General features: G+C 35.6%; 1 protein-coding gene across 22 annotated transcripts in view; it reads right to left on the bottom strand.

The window, feature by feature from the left end:
• LOC128232525 (inositol hexakisphosphate and diphosphoinositol-pentakisphosphate kinase 2-like) overlaps window positions 1-23,790 on the bottom strand; it is an 88,344-nt gene extending 64,554 nt beyond the window's left edge. For 17 of the 22 annotated variants that reach the window (XM_052946132.1, XM_052946123.1, XM_052946130.1 and 14 more), the window contains exons 1-3: window positions 23,631-23,790; window positions 19,964-20,044; window positions 16,418-16,576 (exon numbers count right to left, since the gene is read on the bottom strand). In XM_052946132.1, coding sequence (XP_052802092.1) covers window positions 16,418-16,576; window positions 19,964-19,993 — 189 coding nt within the window. In that variant the 5' untranslated portion in view covers window positions 19,994-20,044; window positions 23,631-23,790. Of the gene's footprint in view, window positions 1-1,883; window positions 3,365-7,155; window positions 7,796-11,907; window positions 13,578-16,417; window positions 16,577-19,963; window positions 20,045-23,630 lie in introns of those variants that run through there. The other 5 variants (XM_052946141.1, XM_052946143.1, XM_052946148.1 and 2 more) reach the window with 3 other exon arrangements.
• Window positions 23,791-24,051: the final 261 nt, after the last annotated feature.

The following is a 24,051-nucleotide window of genomic DNA, read 5'->3' as shown; positions in this document are numbered from 1 at the left end:
TGCAGACACTACCAATACCGCCGATATCACCAACACCGCCAACACTGCCAAAACCACCAACATCACCTACACCACAATCACCGCCAACACTGACAGAACCGCCAACACCACCAACATCGCCTACACCACCATCACTGCCAAAACCACCAACACCACAGACATTGCCAATACTGCCGATATCACCAACACTGCCAAAACCGCCAACACCACCAAAATCGCCTACACCACCATCACCGCCAACACTGCCAAAACCACCAACATCGCCAACACCACCAACTTCGCTGACACTGCCAACACCACCAACACGCCATACACCAATGGTCAATCACATTACATGCTGTCTTGTGTTCTTTGATAAACAGCCTAATGCCCTAAATAACTCTTGGATCTTGTGAAGACCAGATAGGCAATGCTATATCTATGTGTAACACATTATCTGATGGGCACACCCAACATGTGGATACTTATCAATACAACCACTAAGAAACAGTGCTAAGTAATTGATTTCCGTAATTACAGGATGTTTTTCTGGAATTTCCAAGTATACGAGAAAGGATTATATAGAATACATTTGCATCAATCACAGAAAAAGCAGAGGTTAAGTAATGTTAAAAGAATAGTTTTTGCAGCGACCTTGATTTCTGTTGGAAAAAATGTTGTTTATTTTTGTTGTAGTTATGAGGGTAAAGGTCATTTTCCCAGAGTACTGAATAGAACACACCCTGATATTAAGGATACAATTTAAACCAGTGCCAGTTTATTTCTAAATAAAGTACTAAGCATTCCTAACACTTAGTGAGAATGAAATGTCAGATGTGCCAGGGTCTCATTTAGGAAAGTGTAAACAGTGTCACATTATAGTCCTTCCCTTTTCAAAAAAAACAACAAAACCCATGCCCTTTTGTCAATCCTGGCAGAAACACTTAATGTCCATATATCAAGGGCTTGGCACAAAAAGATAGTAAGTTATTTTTTAAAATAGTATGAATTAAATCAGTATTGCGCAAATTATAAGCCCTCAATATAATCATTTGTTTCATATGTCAACAATCACAGTAAAGGTCAATTAATTAACAAAAGCCCACAACAAAGCCCATTACTGCTTAAAGATGCACTCTTAAATTACTCCCAAATAGATGTACCACACCCTGCAATTAATACAATTGTTTTAATTTATCCAAAAGGATGAATAAATATAGAAAACAATGGTTCTTATGAAGGATACAGTGTTAAATTTAAAAAAAGGTGCAAAAAACATGGTATTACTACTTTATGAGAAATAGTTGATCACCATAAATCTTTGATGACCCATGCAGTGTCCAGGCATTTAATATTTGTGCGTTTTAAACTATTAAATACTCAGTGACAATCTTTAAATCAGTAATTAATAATTTCCATACACGCATTATTTAGTATGAAGTTACAGGTTTATCGCTCAAAATTTATGTTTAACATGTTTATGTATTGATTTTAAATATGAGTATCACTTGAAATGCTTTCCGGACTTGCTCATATTCTGAATTTTATATTGCAAGGCTCGTTAGATTCTGATGACAAGAACTTCTAATTCTGGATTTTATATAGCAAGGCTCGTTATAAGATTCTGATGACAAGCACTTCTAATTCTGGATTTTATATAGCAAGGCTCGTTATAAGATTCTGATGACAAGCACTTTTAATTCTGGATTTTATATAGCAAGGCTCGTTATAAGATTCTGATGACAAGCACTTTTAAGTATAAGAATTTGAGCTCAGGTTCACCCAAAAGTTCAATGACTGTAATCACCAATAATTTCTGTTCCAAAAATCAAAGTACATGATTGGGTTTAATTAAACATTCTTCCACAAGCACCTTGACAAAATCAAAAATCAAATAAACTTACAGTATGTTCAAATTCATGCAGACAGTGTTCGTCTATAAAAAGAAAATCTCCATTCAATATGTCCTCCATAATTCACGCACGCAACACTTCACTTTGATCGAAAACTCCTTTAACGAGACTTTTTAACTTCCTTTTCACACATTGTTCCCAGACGTTATTATGTTTTTCATACTCCCATTCAACTCCTCCTTTGAATTTCAAATTCGTATTTACAACTGTGAGATCTAACCTAGATCTACTCTTTGAATGAACACAAGGTACACTATAATATCGAGAGCAGTTATGATTTTGATTATCCCGCGATATAATCAATCTTGTGACTTAATTCATTATTTGCTTGAACATTAATAATTAATCCTCGGAAATTACTCTGTATCCCAGTGTCAGCAATTTCCAGTGCTTAAATCTTTAATGAATTGTCATTTAAACAGAGCACTGCCCACTGCATGCACTTTAATATAATGCTGTACTTGACTTTGTATTTATTTACGGACAGTTCTTTTTATATATAGAACATTCAACTGTCTGTATTGTTCACTTGTCTTTCCAATCAATATGCACAGCCGCAACTTAGGAAAAATAGACCACAATGATAAGACAGTCACAATGTTTTATCATTAATAATCTACAAACACGTGTTAGTATTGAGGGGTGTTTCTAAATATGTACTAATATTATTTCCCAGTACAATGACGTTTGTTTCCAAGTATTGACTGTATACAGTCCGTGATATAATATCCGATAATTTCATACCATTTTGTCATTACATCAGATAATTTGATATCTTTTATTAAATCCAATACTTTGATATAAATTCAAAATTCTCAGAATAAATCTGTTATTTCTTCACTTTTTTCACATATTAACATCAAACAATTACGCTGTTTATGATTTTCCAAGTATTCATTTTATCATACATGTACAGGAGATGTTATCTGATAATTCCCAGAAAATTGATACTATTACACAAAAGTCAGAAAGTATCTGTTTTAAATAGTTGTTCACTCTTTTCCACTCAATTACATCAAACAATTCCAGTACTTCATGAATCTGTTTTTATGTTGGCTGTTTTTCACATGAGAGAGTTGAATTATCACTGAAGGAAAACAATTCTGGCTGTATAACCCTGGCTGTATATCCATCCACTCAGCTTTGTTTAAATTCAATTAAGTATCACTGCAGACCATCAAGGCCATTAGTTTCCTTTCTCTAAGCAAGAATGATCATCTGCTCAAATATATAACACTATGAATTTTCCTTAAAACTTTAAATTTAACCCACATAACAGTTAACTTTTAAACCTTGAATATTTCAATGAAAATAATTATTAAGTATCAAAGTGTCTTATTACATTTAAGTCTCAAACTATTTTGCATTTTTTTCCAAATCACAACAAAATGTCATAGCCAAAACTACCATCAAAATATCAGTTTTCAACTTTTCAGAAAATACTCCATCATTCTTAAACCTTTATTTGCAAATCATCCTTGCTTTAATAAATTAAATGATATTCCACCAACAACCGGATTTCTAGCCTGGATAAAGGACAATCCGGTGACTCAATGTTGGTAATGAAGTTTATGAGTGAAATGATTCCTTTACAAGATTTGTTAAAGATGAAAAGATATCAGTTTTCATTGGTCATAAGATTTAAATATATTTATATCCTAACATAGAAGAAGTACATTTCCTATATTTTAACATGAATAAACATCATTATAACATTAATGAAGAAAATATTAAGACATCATTTCAAGTCATTTTTTTTTATATAAATACATATTAGACCATACTACCACTTTAATTCCATTTATAACATGAATTAAGACATCATTTCATGTCAGTATATTATTAACCTTTCACAATGATTAAAGCTGTACTCACACAGATTGACCGTTTTGACAAAAAAGGTCTTGGAATGAGCTATTTTAAGCGTATTAATGTCTGGAAACAAGTGATAACAAGACTGCAGATGGCAGTTTTATTACATTTGAAAATTGATATTTTATGCCTTAAAGCGTTTCTAATGCATTAAGAATTTTTTTTTTTTGGAAAACAATTGAGATTTGTTCCATTGTCTTATCTTATATTACTGAATTTAATTGAAGGCACAAAAGTGTAAAAAAAATCAGCTAATGCTGGGACAAAAACGAAAAAAAGGTCAAAGAGTCAATCTGTAAGATTACAGCTTTGAAAGTGCTATGATCTAAAAGAGTCAACATGTTGAACTCATAAATTTATGACTTTATTTTTTTCTGAAACCACCTAACAATCCTGGACTGATTTTTGATGACAGGAAGTAATGGATTAACCACACACGAACATTCATTTATATGATGTAAAACCTCCTTGTAGTATATCTCACAAGATTTCTACACAGGAAACCCCAACTTTTTATCAACTGTAAAGCAATTATTTAAGTTTCACATTCATAAACTCACCTCAAAATAAAAACAACCAGCAAGTATCCAATAAAATGTGTTGTTGTAGATGAGAAATAATCAATGATAGACATAAAATTTGTACTTTTGTGAGTGGAGACTTAAACATAGGGGTCATCTACCCGCCTTACCGAGTATTAAATTCCAGGGTCCAATTAATAAATTCTTGGGTCCATTAGCCTTATGAATATCTTCAACTATTTTTTTTAAGAGATGCACTACAATGGCGACACTGCTGACACCTGTGACCAACATGGCGACAAATTGAAGGGGTAAACACAATTCCTGTCTTGTGTTCTTGGAAAAACAGCATAATGCCCTAAATTACTCTTGGATCTCATAAAGACCAGATTGGCAATTCTATATCTATATGTAACACATTATCTGATGGGCAGACCCAACATGTGGATACTTATCAATACAACCACTAAGAAACAGTGCTAAGTAATTGAGTTCCGTAGTTACAGGATGTTTTCCTGGAATTTCCGAGGATACCAGAAAGGATTATACAGAATACATTTGCATCAATCACAGAATAAACAGAGGTTAAGTTATGTAAAAAGAATAGTATTTGCAGCGACCTTGATTTCTGTTGGAAAAAATGTTGTTTATTTTTGTTGTAGTTATGTCAGGGTGAAGGTCATTTTCCAAGAGTACTGAATAGCTATAGAACACCACCCTGATATTAAGGATACAATTTAAACCAATTCCAGTTTATTTCTAAATGCCAGATTTAGGAAGTACTAAGCATTCCTAATACTTGGTGAGGAAGACATGTCAGATGTGCCAGGGTGCCCATTTAGGAAAGTGTAAACAGTGTCGCATAACAGTCCTTCCCTTTTTTACAAACAAGAGGCCCAAAAGGGCCTATGCTCTACTGGCATGGCTTTTGTGGTCATATCAATCCAGAGCATGTATGTATGGGTAAAAGGCAACAGACATATAGTTTATGTTATGTGTTTGGGTTACCTGAAAATGTAGCACCTTCAAAATCTGAGCCAAGAAAGTATTGTAAGCAGATTAGTTGCATGAACTATTTTAATATGTGCCAAGTCAAAGTCATCTGACAAAAAAAAAATGCTTTCAAAATTGTACTCATAGTAAAAATTTCTGTAGTTTTAAAAGTTAAAAAAAGTTGGTCAAAAGGTCAAAGTCAAGGGCATCCTAGGACAACATTGATCAATTTGAACAAACATTCACAATCAATTGTGCTGAAATGTATGCACGAACACACAAAAAGATTTTCAAACCTTTCCAGATTTATGTTTACCAAACCTGTGAACCCTGGGTGTGGCCAGTAATGACACCAGGTGCATAACTTAAACATTCACAACCAATTTTGTTAAGATGAATGCGCAAACTACAGAACTTAAAGCTAAAAAATGGCCTTTGGGCTTTCAACAAGAACATGGCAGAGTAATTCACAAAATCAACTGCAGAAGGAAAAAGCAAATTGTCTCTCAAAATCCTAGACTTGCAAATTGTCTCCCTTAACTCTAGACTTGAATTTACACGTACATGTAAACTTGGCTAAAAATAGAATTCGCTCATGCAGACCTGGCTAAAAATAGAAAGCATTTCTTTAAAACTTTCATGGCCCATAATCTAGGCATTCATGGGCGGATCTTGCTGGTTTTCGAAAGGTACCGAGCTCTAATGGATATCTAGATACTGTACAAGTTTCATCGAGATACAATCAAAACTGAAGACTGTATCGTGTTCACAACCAATTGTATACACAATAGCATTTTTTATACTATCAAGGGCCATAATGTAAGCATGCATGGGCGGATCTGGCTGGTTTTCGAAAGGAACCCAGCTCTAATGGATATTTAGATACTGTACACGCAAGTTTCATCGAGATACAATCAAAACTGAAGACTGTATCGTGTTCACAAGCAATTGTTTACAGACGCACGAACGCAAGACCGCACAGATGCGCTACGTACACATTACCATCGCATAAGCTCTTCTGGCCCTTGGCCAGTAGAGCTAAAAAAAACATGCCCTTTTGTCAATCCCACAAAATGTGCATACATCAAGAGCTTGTCACGTAAAGATAGTAACTTATTTTTAAAAAATAGAATGAATTAAATCAGTCTTGCACAAATTATAAGCTCTCAATATAATTATTTGTATCATATGTCAACAATCACAGCCAATTAATTAACAAAAGCCCACAAGCCCTTTACTGCTTAACGATGCACTCTTAAATTACTCCCAAATAAGATGTACCACACCCTGCAATTAATACAATTGTTTTAATTTATCCAGAAAGATGAATAAATATCGTAAACAATGGTCCTTTTGATAGACACCATGCTTAATTTGAAAGAAAAGTCGGAAAACATGATATTTTCAACTTACGAAACAATAAATGATCACTGTAAATCTTTTAGGACCAAACAGTCATTTACTATTTGTGCGTTTTCTGTTTTTAAACACACGGTTACAATCTTGTAATCAGTAAGTATTAATTTTTATAAATGCATTATTAATTATTTATTATAAGTTAAGTTAAAAGTTTATCACTCAAAATTTATGTTTGACATGTGTATGTATTGATTCTAATAAATACCAGTATCACTTGAAATGCTTTCTGGACTAGCTCATATTCTGGATTTTATATAGCAAGGCTTTTAATTAAATGTTATAGGATTCTGATGGCAAGCACTTTTAAGTATAGGAACTTGAGCTCAGGTTCATCCAAATGTTCAATGACTGTAAATGCCAATTATTCCTGTTCCAATATTCAAAAGTCACGATAAGGTTCATAAAAACATTCTTACACAAACACGTATAGGACAAAATAAAAAATATAAAAAACTTACAGTATGTTCAAATTCATGCAGACAATGTTCATCTATAAAAAGAAAATCTCCATTCAATATGTCCTCCATAATACACACACGCAACACTTCACTTCGATTGAAAACTCCCTTAACGAGACTTTTCAACTTCCTTTTCACACATCATACTTCCCACACGTTACTATGTTTTTTATACTCCCATTCATCTTCTCCGTTTAGCTTCAATTTCGTATTAACATCCCGTGAGATCTAACCTAGATCTACTCTGTGAATGAAAGAGAGGTACAAAATAATATTGAGAGCAAACATGATGATGATTACCTCACAATAATCAATCTTGTGACTTAATTCATTATTTGCTTCACCAAGCTGAATAATTTAATCCTCGGAAATTACTCTGTATCCCAGTGTAAGCAATTTCCAGTGCTTAAATCATTAATGAATTGTCATTTAAACAGAGCACTGCCCACTCCATGCATTTTAATATAATGCTGTTCTTGACTTTAACAGTTTTTTAAATATATAGAACATTCAACTGTCTGTATTGTTCACTTGTCTTTCCAATCAATATGCACAGCTGCAACTTAGGAAAAATAGAACACAAAAATAAGACACACAATGTTTTATCATAAATAATCTACAAACATGTGTTAGTATTGAGGAGTGTTTCTAATATGTACCACATTATTTCCCAGTACAATGACCCATTTTCCAAGTATTGACCTTATACAGTCCATGCTATAATATCCGGTAATTAAATGATACCAATCGCTTTAATAGATAATTTGATATCTTTTATAAAATCCAACACTTTGATATCAATTCAGAATTCTCAGAATGAATCTGTTATTTCTTTATTTTCTTCACTTATATTAATATTTAACAAATACACTGTTTTCCAAGTATTCATTTTATACATGTACAGGAGATATTATCTATTTATTCTCCGATTGATACTTTTTCACGTAAGTCAGAAAGCATCCAAGTTCTTCACTATTTTCCACTCGATTACATTGAACAATCCCAGTTACAACCTCATGTTTTTTATGTTGGCTGTTTTTCACATGAGAGAGTTGAATTATCACTGAAGGAAAACAATTCTGGCTGTATAACCCTGGCTTTATATCCATCCACTCAGCTTTGTTTAAATTCAATCAAGTAACACTATTGTCCTTCAAGGCCAATTTCCTATACCTACAAGCAGCTGCATCAAATCAATAATAATATGAATGCTCCTTAAAACTTTAAATCTAACCCACAAAACAGTTTACTTTTAAACTTTGAAAACAATATTTCAATGAAAAAATTCTAAGTGTCTTATAATAACAAAGTCTCACATTATTTTGCAATATTTTTACCAATCATAACAAAATGCCTAAGCCAAAAAAAATACCATCACAATATCAGTTTTCAACCTTTCAGAAAATACACCATCTTAAACCTCTATTTGCAAATCATCCTTGCTTAATTAAATGATATTCCACCAACAACAGGATTTCTAGCCTGGATAAAGGACAATCCAGTGACTTAATATGTAATGAAGTTTATGAGTGAAATGATTCCTTACAAGATTTGTTAAAGATGAAAAGATATCCCTTTTCATTGGCCATAAGAATTAAATCTATTCATATTCTAACATAGAAGAAGAACATTTCCTATATTTGTCCATTTATCCATCCAAAAATTGTCCTGACCCGCCATGAACACAATTTTGTTTGAACATTATAAAACTGTCATATTTTGGCAGAGAATAAAGCTCCATAACATTAAGAACAAGAGATGTTTGTCAAACATTATGCCCCCATGAGCGCCATGTTGTCAGGATAATTTGGGCAATTGAATGAAATATGCATGGACCTCCAAGTTTTAGGGCCATGGGTTCAGGCAGTGTCAAGTTATCGCACAGACAAGTTTTTTTCGTTCAAGGTCACTGTGACCTTGACCTTTGATCTGATGACTCCTAAAATCAAGGGGTCATCTACTGGTCAGGCCCAGCCTCCATGTCGAGTTTGATGATAATAGATCCAGGCATTGTTGAGATATCACTGGGAGAATCTATGCTAACTTTTTCGCATTAAAGGTCACCGAGACCTTGAACTCTGGATCTATGACCCCCAAAATGAAAAGGGGGTCATCTACTAGTCAGGGCCAACCTTCATGTCAAGTTTGATGATCATAGGTCAATGAATTGTTAAGTTTGCCTTAATGGTCACTGATGTTGACCTTTGATCCGATGACCCCTAAAATCAATAGGGGTCAGGCCCAACCTCCCAAGTGAAGTTTGAGGGCCATGGGTGCAGGCATTGTCGAGTTATCACTCAGACACCCTTTAACCAATCAAGGTCACTGTGACTTTGACCTTTGGCCCGATGACCCCCAAAAACAATAGGGGTCATCTACTGGTCAGGCCCAACTTCCATATCAAGTTTGATGACCATAGGTCTAGGCATTGTTGAGTTATCACTCGGACAAGCTGTAAAATTATTTAATCATTAAAGGTCATTGTGACCTTGACCTTTGACCCGATGAGCCCTAAAATCAATAGGGGTCATCTACTGGTCAGACATAACCTCCAAGTCAAGTTTGAGGGCCATGGGTGCAGGCATTGTCGAGTTATCACTCTGACAACCCTTTATCATTCAAGGTCACTGTGACCATGACTTTTTGCCCGATGACCCCCCAAATCAATAGGGGTCATCTACTAGTCAGGCCCAACCTCCAAGTCAGGTTTGAGGGCCATGGGTGCAGGCATTGTCAATTATCACTCAGACACCCTTTAACCAATCAAGGTCACTGTGACTGATCTTTGGCCCGATGACCCCCCAAAACAATAGGGGTCACCTACTGGTCAGGCCTAACTTCCATATCAAGTTTGATGACCATACCTCCAGGAATTGTTGAGTTATCACTCGATAACCGACCGACCGACCTACAGACCGACATGTGCAAAGCAATATACCACTCTTCTTCGAAGGGGGGCATAAATATATATTAACGAATAACATTTGCAGGAAATTATAATAAGTGCAATTTGCAAGAAAATGACCTTGACAGTATAAATGGAAAAAAAATAAAAAATCCCTACCTTCCCCTACCTTATAAATTTGGGGATGTTACCCCTAACAAACATTTTTTTTTGCCTTATGCACTACATGTCGACACCACCAACACCATTGAGGGTCAATAACATTTGTGACCCTGTCTTGTGTTCTTGGTTAAACAGCATAATGCCCTAAATTACTCTTGGATCTTGTGAAGACAAGATTGGCAATGCTTTATATAACACATTAACTGATGGGCAGACCCAACATGTGGATACTTATCAATACAACCACTAAGAAACAGTGCTAAGTTATTGAGTTCCGTAATTACTGGATGTTTTTCTGGAATTTTAGAGGATGCGAGAAAGGATTATTTAGAATACATTTGCATCAATCACAGAAAAAGCAGAGGTTAGGTAATGTAAAAAGAATAGTTTTTGCAGCGACCTTGATTTCTGTTGGAAAAACTGTCTCCCTTAACTCTAGACTTGAATTTACATGTACATGTAAACTTGGCTAAAAATAGAATTCGCTCATGCAGACCTGGCTAAAAATAGAAAGCATTTCTTTAAAACTTTCATGGCCCATAATCTAGGCATTCATGGGCGGATCTGGCTGGTTTTCGAAAGGAACCCAGCTCTAATGGATATCTAGATACTGTACAAGTTTCATCAAGATACAATCAAAACTGAAGACTGTATTGTGTTCACAAACAATTGTTTACAGACGCACAAACGCACGACCGCACGGATGCACATACTACGTACACATTACCATCGCATAAGCTCTTCTGGCCTTTGGCCAGTAGAGCTAAAAATCCATGCCCTTTTGTCAATCCCCAGGTAGAAAACACAAAATGTGTATATATCGAGGGCTTGGCACGAAAAAATAGTAACTTATTTTTAAAAATAGAATTAATTAAATCATTCCTGCGCAAATTATAAGCCCTCAATATAATCATTTGTATCATATGTCAACAATCTCAGTCAAGGTCAATTAATAAACAAAAGCCCACAAGCCCATTACTGCTTAAAGATGCACTCTTAAATTACTCCCAAATAGATGTACCACACCCTGCAATTAATACAATTGTTTTAATTTATCCAAAAAGATGAATAAATATCGAAAACAATGGTTCTTATGAAGGATACAGTGTTTAATTCAAAAGAAAGGTACAGAAATCATGGTATTTCTTCCTTATGAGATAATAGTTGATCACCGTAAATCTTTTACAACCCACAAGTCATTTAATATTTGTGTGTTTTTAGCTATTAAATACTCTGTTACAGTCTTGTAATTAGTAATTAATATTTTCCATAAATGCATTATTTTGTACATAGTTAAAGGTTTATCACTTTAAATTTATGTTTGGCATGTGCATGTATTGATTTTAAATACCAGTATCACTTGAAATGCTTTCCGGACTTGCTCATTTCTGGATTTAATATAGCAAGGCTCGTTATAAGATTCTGATGGCAAGCACTTTTAAGTATAGGAACTTGAGCTGGTTCATCCAACAGTTCCATTATCACCAACAATATCTGTTCCAATATTCAAAGTACACGATTGGGTTCATGAAACCATTCTTAGACCAACACTTAAGACAAAATGAAAAATAAAATAAACTTACATTTAAGACAAAATGAAAAATAAAATAAACTTACACTTAAGACAAAATGAAAAATAAAATAAACTTACACTTAAGACAAAATGAAAAATAAAATAAACTTACAGTGTGTTCAAACTCGTGCAGACAATGTTCGTCTATAAAAAGAAAATCTCCATTCAATATGTCCTCCATAATATACACACACGCAACACTTCACTTCGATCGAAAACTCCCTTAACAAGTATTTTTAACTTCCTATTCACGCCTGTTCCCACACATTATTATGTTTTTTATACATTTCAAAGTTCATCTTCTCCGTTTAGCTTCAATTTCGTATTTACATCCCGTGAGATCTAACCTAGATCTACTCTGTGAATGAATGAGAGGTACACTATAACATTGAGAGCAGTTATGATTATGATTATCTCGCAATAATCAATCTTGTGACTTAATTCATTATTTGCTTCAACAAGCGGAATAATTAATCCTCGGAAATTATTCTGTATGCCAGTGTCAGCAATTTCCAGTCCTAAAATCATTAATGAATTGTCATTTCAATAGAGCACTGCTCTCTGCATACATTTTAGTCTAATGCTGTACTTGACTTTGTATCTATATACCAACTGTTTTTTATATATAGAACATTCAACTGTCTGTATTGTTGACTTTTCTTTCCAATCAATATGCACAGCCGCAACTTAGGAAAAATAGAACACAAAGATAAGACAGTCACAATGTTTTATCATAAATAATCTACAAACACGTGTTAGTATTGAGGAGTGTTTCTAAATATGTACCGCATTTAATTTCCCAGTACAATGACGCATTTTTTAAGTATTGACCTTATACAGTCTATGATACAATATCCGGTAATAAAATGATACCATTTGTTATATCAGATAATTTGCTATCTTTTATAAATCCAACACTATTGCTATCTTTTATAAATCCAACACTTTGATAGAAATTCAAAATTCTCAGAATAAATCTGTTATTTCTTCACTTTTTTCAGTTATAAATATCTAACAATTACACTGTTTTCAAAGTGTTCATTTTATACATGTACAGATAAGATTCACAAAATTCATACTATTTCACAAATGTCAGAAAGTCTCTGTAAATTCTTTACTATTTTCCACTCAATTACATCAAACAATTCCTGTACTTCATGTATCTGTTTTTATGTTGGCTGTTTTTCACATGAGAGAGTTGAATTATCACTGAAGGAAAACAATTCTGGCTGTATAACCCTGGCTGTATATCCATCCACTCAGCTTTGTTTAAATTCAATCAAGTATCACTACAACCATCAAGGCCAAGTTTCCTTTCCCAAGGCAGAAACAATCAGCTGCTTAAATATATAACACTATGAATGCTCCTTAAAACTTTAATTCTAACCCACAAAACGGCTCACTTTTAAACCTTGAAAACAATATTTAAATGAAAAGAATCAGAGTGTCATATTACAAAATCTCAAATTATTTCACAATACTTTTTCAATGAAAACAAAATGTCTTAGCCAAAAATACCATCACAATATCAGCTTTCAATTTTTCCGAAAATACTTCAATGATCTTAAACCTCTGTTTGTAAATCATCCTTGCTTAAATGAAATATCCCATCAACAACTAAATTTCTAGCCTGGTTAATGGACAATCCAGTGACTCAATGTGTAATGAAGTTTATGAGTGAAAAGAATCCTTACAAGATTTGTTAATGATGAAAAGATATCCCTTTTCATTAGCCATAAGAGTTAAATCTATATTCTAACACACACACAATGTATTCCTATATTTATCCATTTAAAACATGAACTAAGACATCATTTCAAGTAAGTTTTTATATCTACATAATATACTATATTTAACCACTTTAATTCCATTTATAGTTCATGAATTAAAACATCATTTTATGTCATTATATAATGAATTCACAAAGATTAAAATTGCTGTGATCTAGATGTGTTACCAGTGTTGAACTAATAAATTAATAACTTATTTCTTTTATTTTTCATGAAACCGCCTAACAATTCTGGAATGATTTTTTCATGATGAAGTAATTAATTATACACACTAGCATTCATTTATATGATGTATAACTTCTTTGAAGTATCTCACAAGATTACTACACCGGAAAACCCTACTTATAATCAACTGTAAAGCAATTATTTCAGTTTCACATTTGTTAACAAACCTCAAAATAAACACAACCAGTAAGTATGGCAAGCAGATTAAGGAGAGAAGGACATTGCCCTGACCCCAACTCCATTTAATTGTCCACGTGAACATTCCATTTCAAAATGGTAGAGAATGTGCATACATGAGAATCAGTGCTCCAGCCACGATTTGAAATGGGCAGAAAGGGCACTTCTGATGCGCATTGAATGACCCTTATATCGGGGCTCTCGCATAAAGGGCCAATGTTCAATTTTTAGTGTTCATGTGTTTTTTGTGTACTACTTCCCATACTTATAGTTTGTTATGAATACTTAAGTTTTAATCTTGACTTAAGTGTCAAAATTATGTATATATATTTTGTTTATACTTATTTCTTAAAATCGACTCTGACAAATAAAACGCCACAGCAGGGTGTAGTAAAAAAAAGGAAGCAGGGTGCTGGAAAAGGGCAGCCAGGTGCCCCAACCCGCTTTTTAGGCCTAGCTGGAGCATAGATAATGCACCATTTAAGACTAATTTTAGCCAGATTGTTTTGGAGGAAGGAACATTAATCTATAAACCAAGTTATTTTTGCTGTTCCTAATTAAGTGAGGGGAGCACGCTTTATGTTTGCACCCTCCAAGTGTGGCCCAAATTATGTCAAATCCTGAATACACCCCTGAGTATAACTGATACTGTTATTGTTGTCTGGGTCAAAGCAAAGCCAATATACATCCTATTTGATCTCTGAAAATAACTATCCACCCACTTGCCAAATCATTAACAGTTTCATTCCAGATATGACGAGAGCTATAACTGAATATGATTTATACTTTGAAAAGATGAACAGGATCTTTTGAATGAATATAAAAGTTAAAGTTAAATAATACAAAATACCTTAAGTGAATTTTTTAACTATCTGTGACCTTTACCTTGAAGAAAATGCACATTGTGTCAACACTAAATTATTTCATCAAAATTATGTTCAGTAACTCTATTCGCCATTAACATCAAAGACCATTTGGAAAGAATGAACAAAACACTTTGACTTGCATAGAGAGAAATGACTTTATTAAACTTTGATCGCTATTTTGAGAACATGCGACCATTTTACTCATTGACTCAAACCCACAATGCAAGTTGTAGCAAATAAATAACACAAGAGAAATTAACTCCTGAAGTAAGCTGCACCAAATTAAACATGGATTACTGCTCTTTGGTAGTGATGGACACAAATTTTGAACCCTAAATCCAGTAGAAAATTTGTCCATATTGATTTTTGTCATAGCCATTTATGTGCAAATATTTCATCCAAAGTCTGATAAAAAAAATTGTGCCAATATTTCATCTAAAGTCTGATATATCGGCCCATATTTCATCCAAAGTCTGATATGTCCCAATATTTCATCCAACGTCTGATATGTGCCAATATTTTATCCAAAGTCAGATATGTGCCAATATTTCATCCAAAGTCAGATAAGTGCCAATTTTTTATGCAAAATCAGATATGTGCCAATATTTCATCCAAGGAAAACAATATTTTGTAAACATTTTTAAGGAGGGGATAAGATCGTCAATCTTCAACATTTGTTAAGCTTGAGCATTGCTAAACATAATTCTAGCAAGGCAATATAGCAACCAAAAAAACACATCAAAAACTAATTGATACAATTATCGAAAATCCTCATACTTCCAGTAGATAAGCAGACAAGTTCTTCTTCTCCAATATAGAACATGGACTGTTGGGCTTCTGTTTCAGCCACACACCCTCCTACCCCCCACCTCCATGAACGACCCCTTCCCCTAAACCTCCATCTACAATCAAACGACCCCTTCCCCTTAACCTCCATCTACACTCAAACTCAACTGAAAATATGTAACCCTGATCAAGTAGAGAATGAAGCGTTCCACTACTCCTGAATCTAATTGAGCTGATTAGCCTGGTCCCTACCCCTAACCTTTATTCACACTCACACTCTTCCTCCGCTCTCTATACTTAAACCCCTGAACTGGCAGAAAAGCGAACAAGTTGTGCTGATTAACCTGGTCCTTACCCCTAACCTTCATCCACACTCACACTCTTCCTCCACTCTCTATACTTAAACCCCTGAACTTGCAGAAAAGCAAACAAGTTCCTCATGTAGAACATGAGCTGGTTGGCCTGGTCCCTACCCCACAACCTTCATCCTGGTCCTCATCCCCCCCCCCCTACCTCCATCCACACTCACACTTTTACACCACTGACTAAAAATACCCCTGATCCTGTAGAAAAGCAAACAAGTTCTTCAACCATGTAGAACATGGGCAGGATGGACGGGTCCCCACCCCACAACCTTCATCCTGGTCCCCATCCCCACTACCTCCATCCACACCCACACTTTCACATACCCCTGACCCTTTAAACATGGGCAGGATGGCCTGGTCCCCATCCCAATCTTCATTCACACTCCCACTCTCACACCACTAACTACACATACCCCTGATCCTGTAGAAAAGCGAACAAGCTCCTCATCACCCATATAGAACATGGGGCGGTTGGTTTGGTCCTCGCCCCTCTCCCGCCATCCACACTCGCTGCCACCTTCAATGCCCTCATTTACAGGTGTGCTTAAAGTCACGGACCCATCAGAGCTTGTCTGAATAAGAAATGAACAAAAAGAATCAACTAAATTTTCCGTAAATCAGTTATGTTCAATTTAAAATATGTTCCCTTTGCTAAAAAAGTGCCTAATTTTTTAGTATGTGCTGTAACAGTGTTTTGTTTGTTAATTTGAAATGTCATAAGTGAATATAGTCTACTTCAAGGAGTTAGGTTGTTTGAAGTTGTTATTATCATTAGTGGCCTTATTATGTTAATTTCTGTTATTTTTCATGTTGAAATTGTTTGGCTATGAAATTTAGACATTGGCTATGGTTCTGAAAATTCAAATTCGCACAATGCATGTTAGTTTTAAATGAAGGTTGAGTAATACAGTGCGATTCATTAGGTTACTGGATCAACTAACCCTAGACAGAGCTTCTGTTATTAACGGAAGTTTGGAAGTATATTATTCCCTAAAAATGTGCCAAAACTTCCAAAATGTCTATTTTTCAGAAAACTTTCAAAAGGTGAAGGCTTGGAAGTTGAGAATTTCAAAACCTCGTGTCAAAGTAAATTGTTACTTTATGGCCATATTTTTAATTTAGAAGTCTTGGAGTAAAATGAATTCTTTGCAATATATGAGCATCTAGTCTGTAATTAGGGAGAGGTTATTTCAGCAGCACATTCTGAAAGAAAGCAGTCTCTCCTTTTCGTATGGAAAATATTGGCCTGTAAACGCTTATATTGTGAAAACATTTGTTGGCGTACATTTTCATTGACATTGAAATAATGGGAGATTGACTTACAAGACAACATCCACACAAACAATGATTTCATAATTTTTATCTTACTTTTTATTTCATACCTTTATAATTTTTGGAAACAAATCATGAAATGTCTAAAACAAGAGGCCCAAAAGGGCTTATGCTCTACTGGCAACAGACATATAGTTTATGTTTTGTGTTTGGGTTACCTGAAAACGTAGCACGTTCAACATCTGAGCCCAAAAAGTATTGTAAGCAGATTAGTTGCATGAACTATTTTAATATGTGCCAAGTAAAAGTCATCTGACAAAAAAAAAATGCTTTCAAAACTGTACTCTTGTAAAAATTTCGGTAGTTTTAAAAGTTAAAACAAGAGCTGTCACAGTATGTGACGAATGCCCCCGAATGTGACATTGACCTACGAACAAGGTCAGTACATGAAAAGTTGATCTTGCCTTTAGGTGTCAATACATATGGAAAGTTATTTTAAATTGCCTCTGAACATAAAAAAATACCACCCATACTTGACAACCTACACTGTTATGTCCTTATATTCAGAATTCCCTTGTGGATAAACACTTAGTGTATCTTTCACCTTAGAGGTAGGGACATGGGTCTTGCACACGACACGTCATCTTCGTATGTTGAACACATGTAGAAAGTTATTTTAAAATCTGTCCATACAAGAGAAAGTTACAGCCCGGACATGACAACCTATACTCTATGTCCTTGTATGCAGCACTCCATTGTGAATAAACACTAAGTGTGACCTTGACCTTTGAGGTAGGGACACGGGTCTTGCAGGCAACACGTCGTCTTGGTATGTCGAACACATGTGGCAAGTTATTTTAAAATCTGTCGATACAAGGGAAAGTTACAGCCCGGACACGACAACCTATACTCTATGTCCTTATATGCATCACTCCATTGTGAATAAACACTATGTGTGACCTTGACCTTTGAGGCAGGGACACGGGTCTTGCACGCGACACGTCGTCTTGGTATGTGGAACACATGTGGCAAGTGATTTTAAAATCTGTCCATACAAGAGAAAGTTTCAGCCCGGAAACGACAACCTATACTCTATGTCCTTAAATGCAGCACTCCATTGTGAATAAACACTAAGTGTGACCTTGACCTTTGAGGTAGGGACACGGGTCTTGCACGCGACACGTTGTCTTGGTATGTGGAACACATATGGCAAGTTATTTTCAAATCTGTCGATACAAGGGAAAGTTACAGCCCGGACACGACAACCTATACTCTATGTCCTTATATGCAGCACTCCATTGTAAATAAACACTAAGTGTGACCTTGACCTTTGAGGTAGGGACACGGGTCTTGCATGCGACACGTCGTCTTGGTATGTGGAACACATGTGGCAAGTTATTTTAAAATCTGTCCATACAAGAGAAAGTTACAGCCCGGACACAACAACCTATACTCTATGTCCTTATATGCAGCACTCCATTGTGAATAAACACTAAGTGTGACCTTGACCTTTGAGGTAGGGACACGGGTCTTGCACGCGACACGTGGTCTTGGTATGTGGTACACATGTGGCAAGTTATTTTAAAATCTGTCCATACAAGAGAAAGTTACAGCCCGGACACGACAACCTATACTCTATGTCCTTATATGCAGCACTCCATTGTGAATAAACACTAAGTGTGACCTTGACCTTTGAGGTAGGGACACGAGTCTTGCACGCCACACGTCATCTTGGTATGTGGAACACATGTGGCAAGTTATTTTAAAATCGGTCCATACAAGGGAAAGTTACAGAGCCGGACGGATGGACAGTGCGATTTTAATATGCCCACCTTCGGGGGCATAAAAAGTTGGTCAAAAGGTCAAAGTCAAGGGCATCCTAGGACAACATTGATCAATTTGAACAAACATTCACAATCAATTGTGCTGAGATGGATGCACAAACACACAAAAAGATTTTCAAACCTTTCCAGAATTATGTTTACCAAACCTGTGAACCCTGGGTGTGGCCAGTAATGACACCAGGTGCATAACTTAAAACATTCACAACCAATTTTGTTAAGATGAATGCACAAACTACAGACCTTAAAGCTAAAAAATTGTCTCTCAAAATCCTAGACTTGCAAATTGTCTCCCTTAACTCTAGACTTGAATTTACATGTACATGTAAACTTGGCTAAAAATAGAATTCGCTCATGCAGACCTGGCTAAAAATAGAAAGCATTTCTTTAAAACTTTCATGGCCCATAATCTATGCATTCATGGAAGGATCTGGCTGGTTTTCGAAAGGAACCGAGCTCTAATGGATATCTAGATACTGTACAAGTTTCATTGAGATACAATCAAAACTGAAGACTGTATCGTGTTCACAACCAATTGTTTACACAATAGCATTTTTTTATACTATCAAGGGCCATAATCTAGGCATACATGGTTGGATCTGGCTGGTTTTCGAAAGGAACCGAGCTCTAATGGATATCTAGATACTGTACAAGTTTCATCGAGATACAAAAACTGAAGACTGTATCGTGTTCACAAGCAATTGTTTACAGACGCACGGACGCACGAACGCATATACTACGTACACATTACCATCGCATAAGCTCTTCTGGCCTTTGGCCAGTAGAGCTAAAAAAATGGAGAAAAAAAAACATGTCAAGAAATACTGGCCCCGGATTTGTATTTACCTGTGTTGTTGTGGGTGAAGGTTGATCCATCTCTAACTATGGCTCATTTCAAACACCTTTATGAAAACCATATGCTATCACCTGTAATTGAAGAAATAATGGGGTTACAAAAATACATGTCCATAGATGGATATATTGTAAAAACACTTCATGAAAACCATCCCCAATCAAATTTTAAGGGGATAAAATGTATCACATGCATGTACCATGAAGAGATCCAAACTCCACACAGCATTACTTCCTTTTGGTGTTGTCACATATAATTTATCAAATGATGATAAAAATCACATGACCATGATAAAAAATGTTGAAGTTTTAGATATATAAGTAATATTCAAAATTTAAACAAAACAATATAACAATGAGATGATCATAAAATGAAATTTAAAAAAAATGTTTGCTGAAATCCATCAATTGTTTGTATGTGATGGCAGAGTTCTTCTCTGTCCTGGTGAGATTACTTTGTGGGAGATTGGTAATAGGAGATCTAGAGTTGGATATGCTGTGCACTGACATCACTCTGTGAATTATGAGGTGCCGGGAATCAGACACACAATGCCTAGGTGAAAAGCAAGTGCGCTAACCGGGCAACCCCCGTGTTGATAATTCGTAACTTATTACCATAATTTGACACATTATTATGAATAAAAATTCATATAATATTAATTTGGTAATATTATGGGATGTTTGTGGTAATTTGGGAGCTTTCAATTGATCAAAATTATTACAGTGACATTACTCAGAAACTGTTTGATGTTCACTTCAAATTACTGTAACGGTCCGCTGTATGCGGCGGATGTGCGTTCATAGTCTCCACTTCTATGCACTTGCTAGAAAGCTCAGCTGTCCTGTGAGGCATAGTAAGTTGGAACTTCAACAATCTTTAAAGCTCTGCTTTCCTGATGGTTGAAGTGTCACAGTCCCCTGTAGGCGGCAGAGGTCTACAGCAGCGGAGGTGCATTCATAATGATACTCCGTATAAAACGAAAGTACGTTCATACAGAATGTAAACTTGGTCGGTAATATGCAATTTAGCAATTCCAGGGCTATGTGAGAATAGAGAAGTTAGTGCATATAAAGACCAGTGGACCCCTTCAGGATCGAGCATGCTTTTCCCTGAAGCGATCTGTTGGTGTTCGTTTCATTACGCCAGAAAGCTTGGCTATCTGGTGTTTGTTTGGCGTCGCATGTTACATTACTTTTGATCGAACAGTCTACCTTTTGTCGTCTAGGGAACTTCTTTAGCCCTAAAAGGCTAGTAAATCCCTTTAAACTACTTCGTCTGTAAGTTCTCCGCCTCCAGTATGACTTAACATACTTCAGAAGTATCAAACCACCTGCCTTGAAGGCATTCACAGATGTGGTGTTCACTAATTCATGTGGCAAATTACTCCAAGTTGAAACTGTACGATTGCCGAAAGAATTTTGACGTAATGATTTCCTTGCTTTAGGTTTAAATAATTTCAAATTGTGTCCTCTGGTACCAATATTGTCAGCAAAGGTGAAAAATGTTGTCATACTAATGTCATCAATATTGTGTACTATTCTAAACACTTGAACCATGTCGAATCTTTTCCTTCGTTGTAAGTCAATCCCCTCAAGTCCGGAATTAATCTAGTTGCTCTTCTCTGAGCGTTTTCAATCATCTGTTTACACTTCTTGGTTATTGGGAAATATGTCAGGTTTCCATAATCCAGATGCGATCTGATCAGTAATTTGTATAAGGTCAGGAATAGAGTATTGTCAATATGAGTAAACTTTCTTCTTATTAATCCAATAATCATGTTGGCTTTGTTCAAAGTATTACTGATGTGCTTTTCAAAACTCAAACTTTCAGTAAAAAGTACTCCTAAATCTTTCTCAGAGTCTTCCCTTTTAAGCTGTTGTATATTTCCATCTCTGTCAGTCATATGGTAGTCAGTGTCAACTCTTTTGCGTCCAAAAGAAACTACTTTACCAGGGGTGTAGAAATGGGCCAGAAGCCGGTAAAATAACCCGGTTACTTTAGCATCTTCACCCGGCTATTTTCTCCGCATCAACAAAAATAAAATCTGTTATTTTCATCATGTTTTTATGTTAACATCGGTTTAAAACCCCGATTGATGGTATTGTTTATTTTGGTTTCCGTGCGTTCGGACTACAATACAGCATTAGCTCGATTTGTAATTAGTTGCATCCCCCTCTGGGATGTTTTCAAGTTCTAGGTTTGGGTTTCCCAGTATTCCGAATACAATAACATTAGCTCGATACATGACCTCTTTAGTCGCATCCCCCCATGGGGATGTTTTGAAGTTTATGATTTGTGAAGCAATGGAGGGTGAAAAAAAAGAATATTTTTTTCCAGACACCAAAAAGCGTAGTAAGTTTGCAACATGAGCGTGTCTGGCCTTCTGTTAGTCCTATTACCATTTACGCAACATTCCTTTTAATATACGCGTGTTACCCGGATGTAAACGAAATGAAACAAGCTTGCGGTGATGTCACTGCTAAAAATAATCCATTATTTTGATGATTTTTAAATGTACCTTTGGTGAAATTTTGTACGCTTTGAACGTCACAAAGTGTCCAGATATTTCGTGTGGGTGTTAAAACAGAATAAGTTAGCTGCAGGTGAAATATCTAGAACCACAGAAAATGAAGTTCAGTGGCTGAAAGTATATAATTGATAGAGAAGAAATAACATATACGATTAGGAGGGAATTGCTAGCAAATGGCAAGGCATGTGGTCTGGAATGTTTTAATAGTATCCTGAATCTGAATTTGACAGTTATTTTGTTTATTAGTTAGCCCTCACTGGTGGGGGTGGAGTTGGGGGGGGGGGGGGGGGGGGGGGGGGGTAGTATTCAGATTCATTTCAGTGGGGTAGTTCTCAGATTCAGTATCATATTCAAGTACATAAATTTCCCTGTGTCCCTGTTACAAAATAAAATGCACCAGAACACTAGAAATTTTGATTAAAAAAGGCTAAATTCATCCCACAAGGGGCATTGGCCTCTTGACCCTAACTGGGAGAGGACACGCAGACTTCTCCCCCCCCCCCCCCGCCTACTTTTGGGATCTTCCCTGCTACTTAAATTAATTTCTACACCCCTGCTTTACACTTCTGCACATTGAATTTTAAAAGCCAGTCCTTGCTCCATTGACACAGGTTATCTATATCTTCTTGAAGATGTTGTTGATCCACTCTCGAAGAAAGAGGAGTATAAACTTTGCAGTCATCAGCAAACATCTTACATATACTTCTTACTACATCAGGTAGATCGTTTACAAATATAATAAATAAAATTGGTCCCCGGACAGATCCTTGAGGTATTCCGGATATAACTGAATTCCAGTTTGATTTATGGCCATTCAATACAACACGTTGCAAGCGATCACTCAGGAAACTTTGAAGCCAAACTAGTATTTTCCCTGATATTCCATGATTCCACCTTCTTCAGAAGTCTACGATGCAGTCATGATGATTATGTTGATAAATAATTAGGCAAGCCTGTTAGACCACAAAAAAGCAGCATTACAATGACTAAATGAAACAATATGTAAAATGGACTCCTTATTGATTTGAAAAAAAAATTAAATGCATTTTTTCTGGGAAAAATGTGTCAAAACACTTGGACAGTTAAATCTAATACTAGTTAATTGGGGTGGGTGGGGTATGATTACCTACCAAAAATGAGGGTGTGGATTGTGAAATCAGGATATGTTGAAATTCATCAATCGTTCACAAAACTGACTTGCATGAAATGGACGGTATACGAAAAATGCACTATATCATTTTTTTGACATTTAATAATTTGTCCTGCAAATTATGTTAATATATTGCGTCGTGGAATCAGCAAAGTGTGCATCACTAACATGCGAAAAGGTATGAAAAGATGCATTCGGAGCTCCTCGGCCATTTTATCGAAAACAAATTGTTTTTGAAAAAAATGGCCGAGGAGTTTCGAATGGAAAAGATGCTCAATGCAAACTATGTGTTGGTCACCTTTAAAAACATTCAAAATGAATTGTATTAGCATTTGCTAAAAGTAAAAGCTGCGATGTATCTAAAACATACACAAATATAATAATGATCATGAATGCATGCT

This window comes from Mya arenaria, chromosome 4, assembly GCF_026914265.1.
Source record: "Mya arenaria isolate MELC-2E11 chromosome 4, ASM2691426v1".
NCBI lineage: Eukaryota > Metazoa > Mollusca > Bivalvia > Myida > Myidae > Mya > Mya arenaria.
The sequence above is the reverse complement of the archived record's forward strand: the minus strand, read 5'-3'. Positions and strand labels throughout refer to the sequence as shown.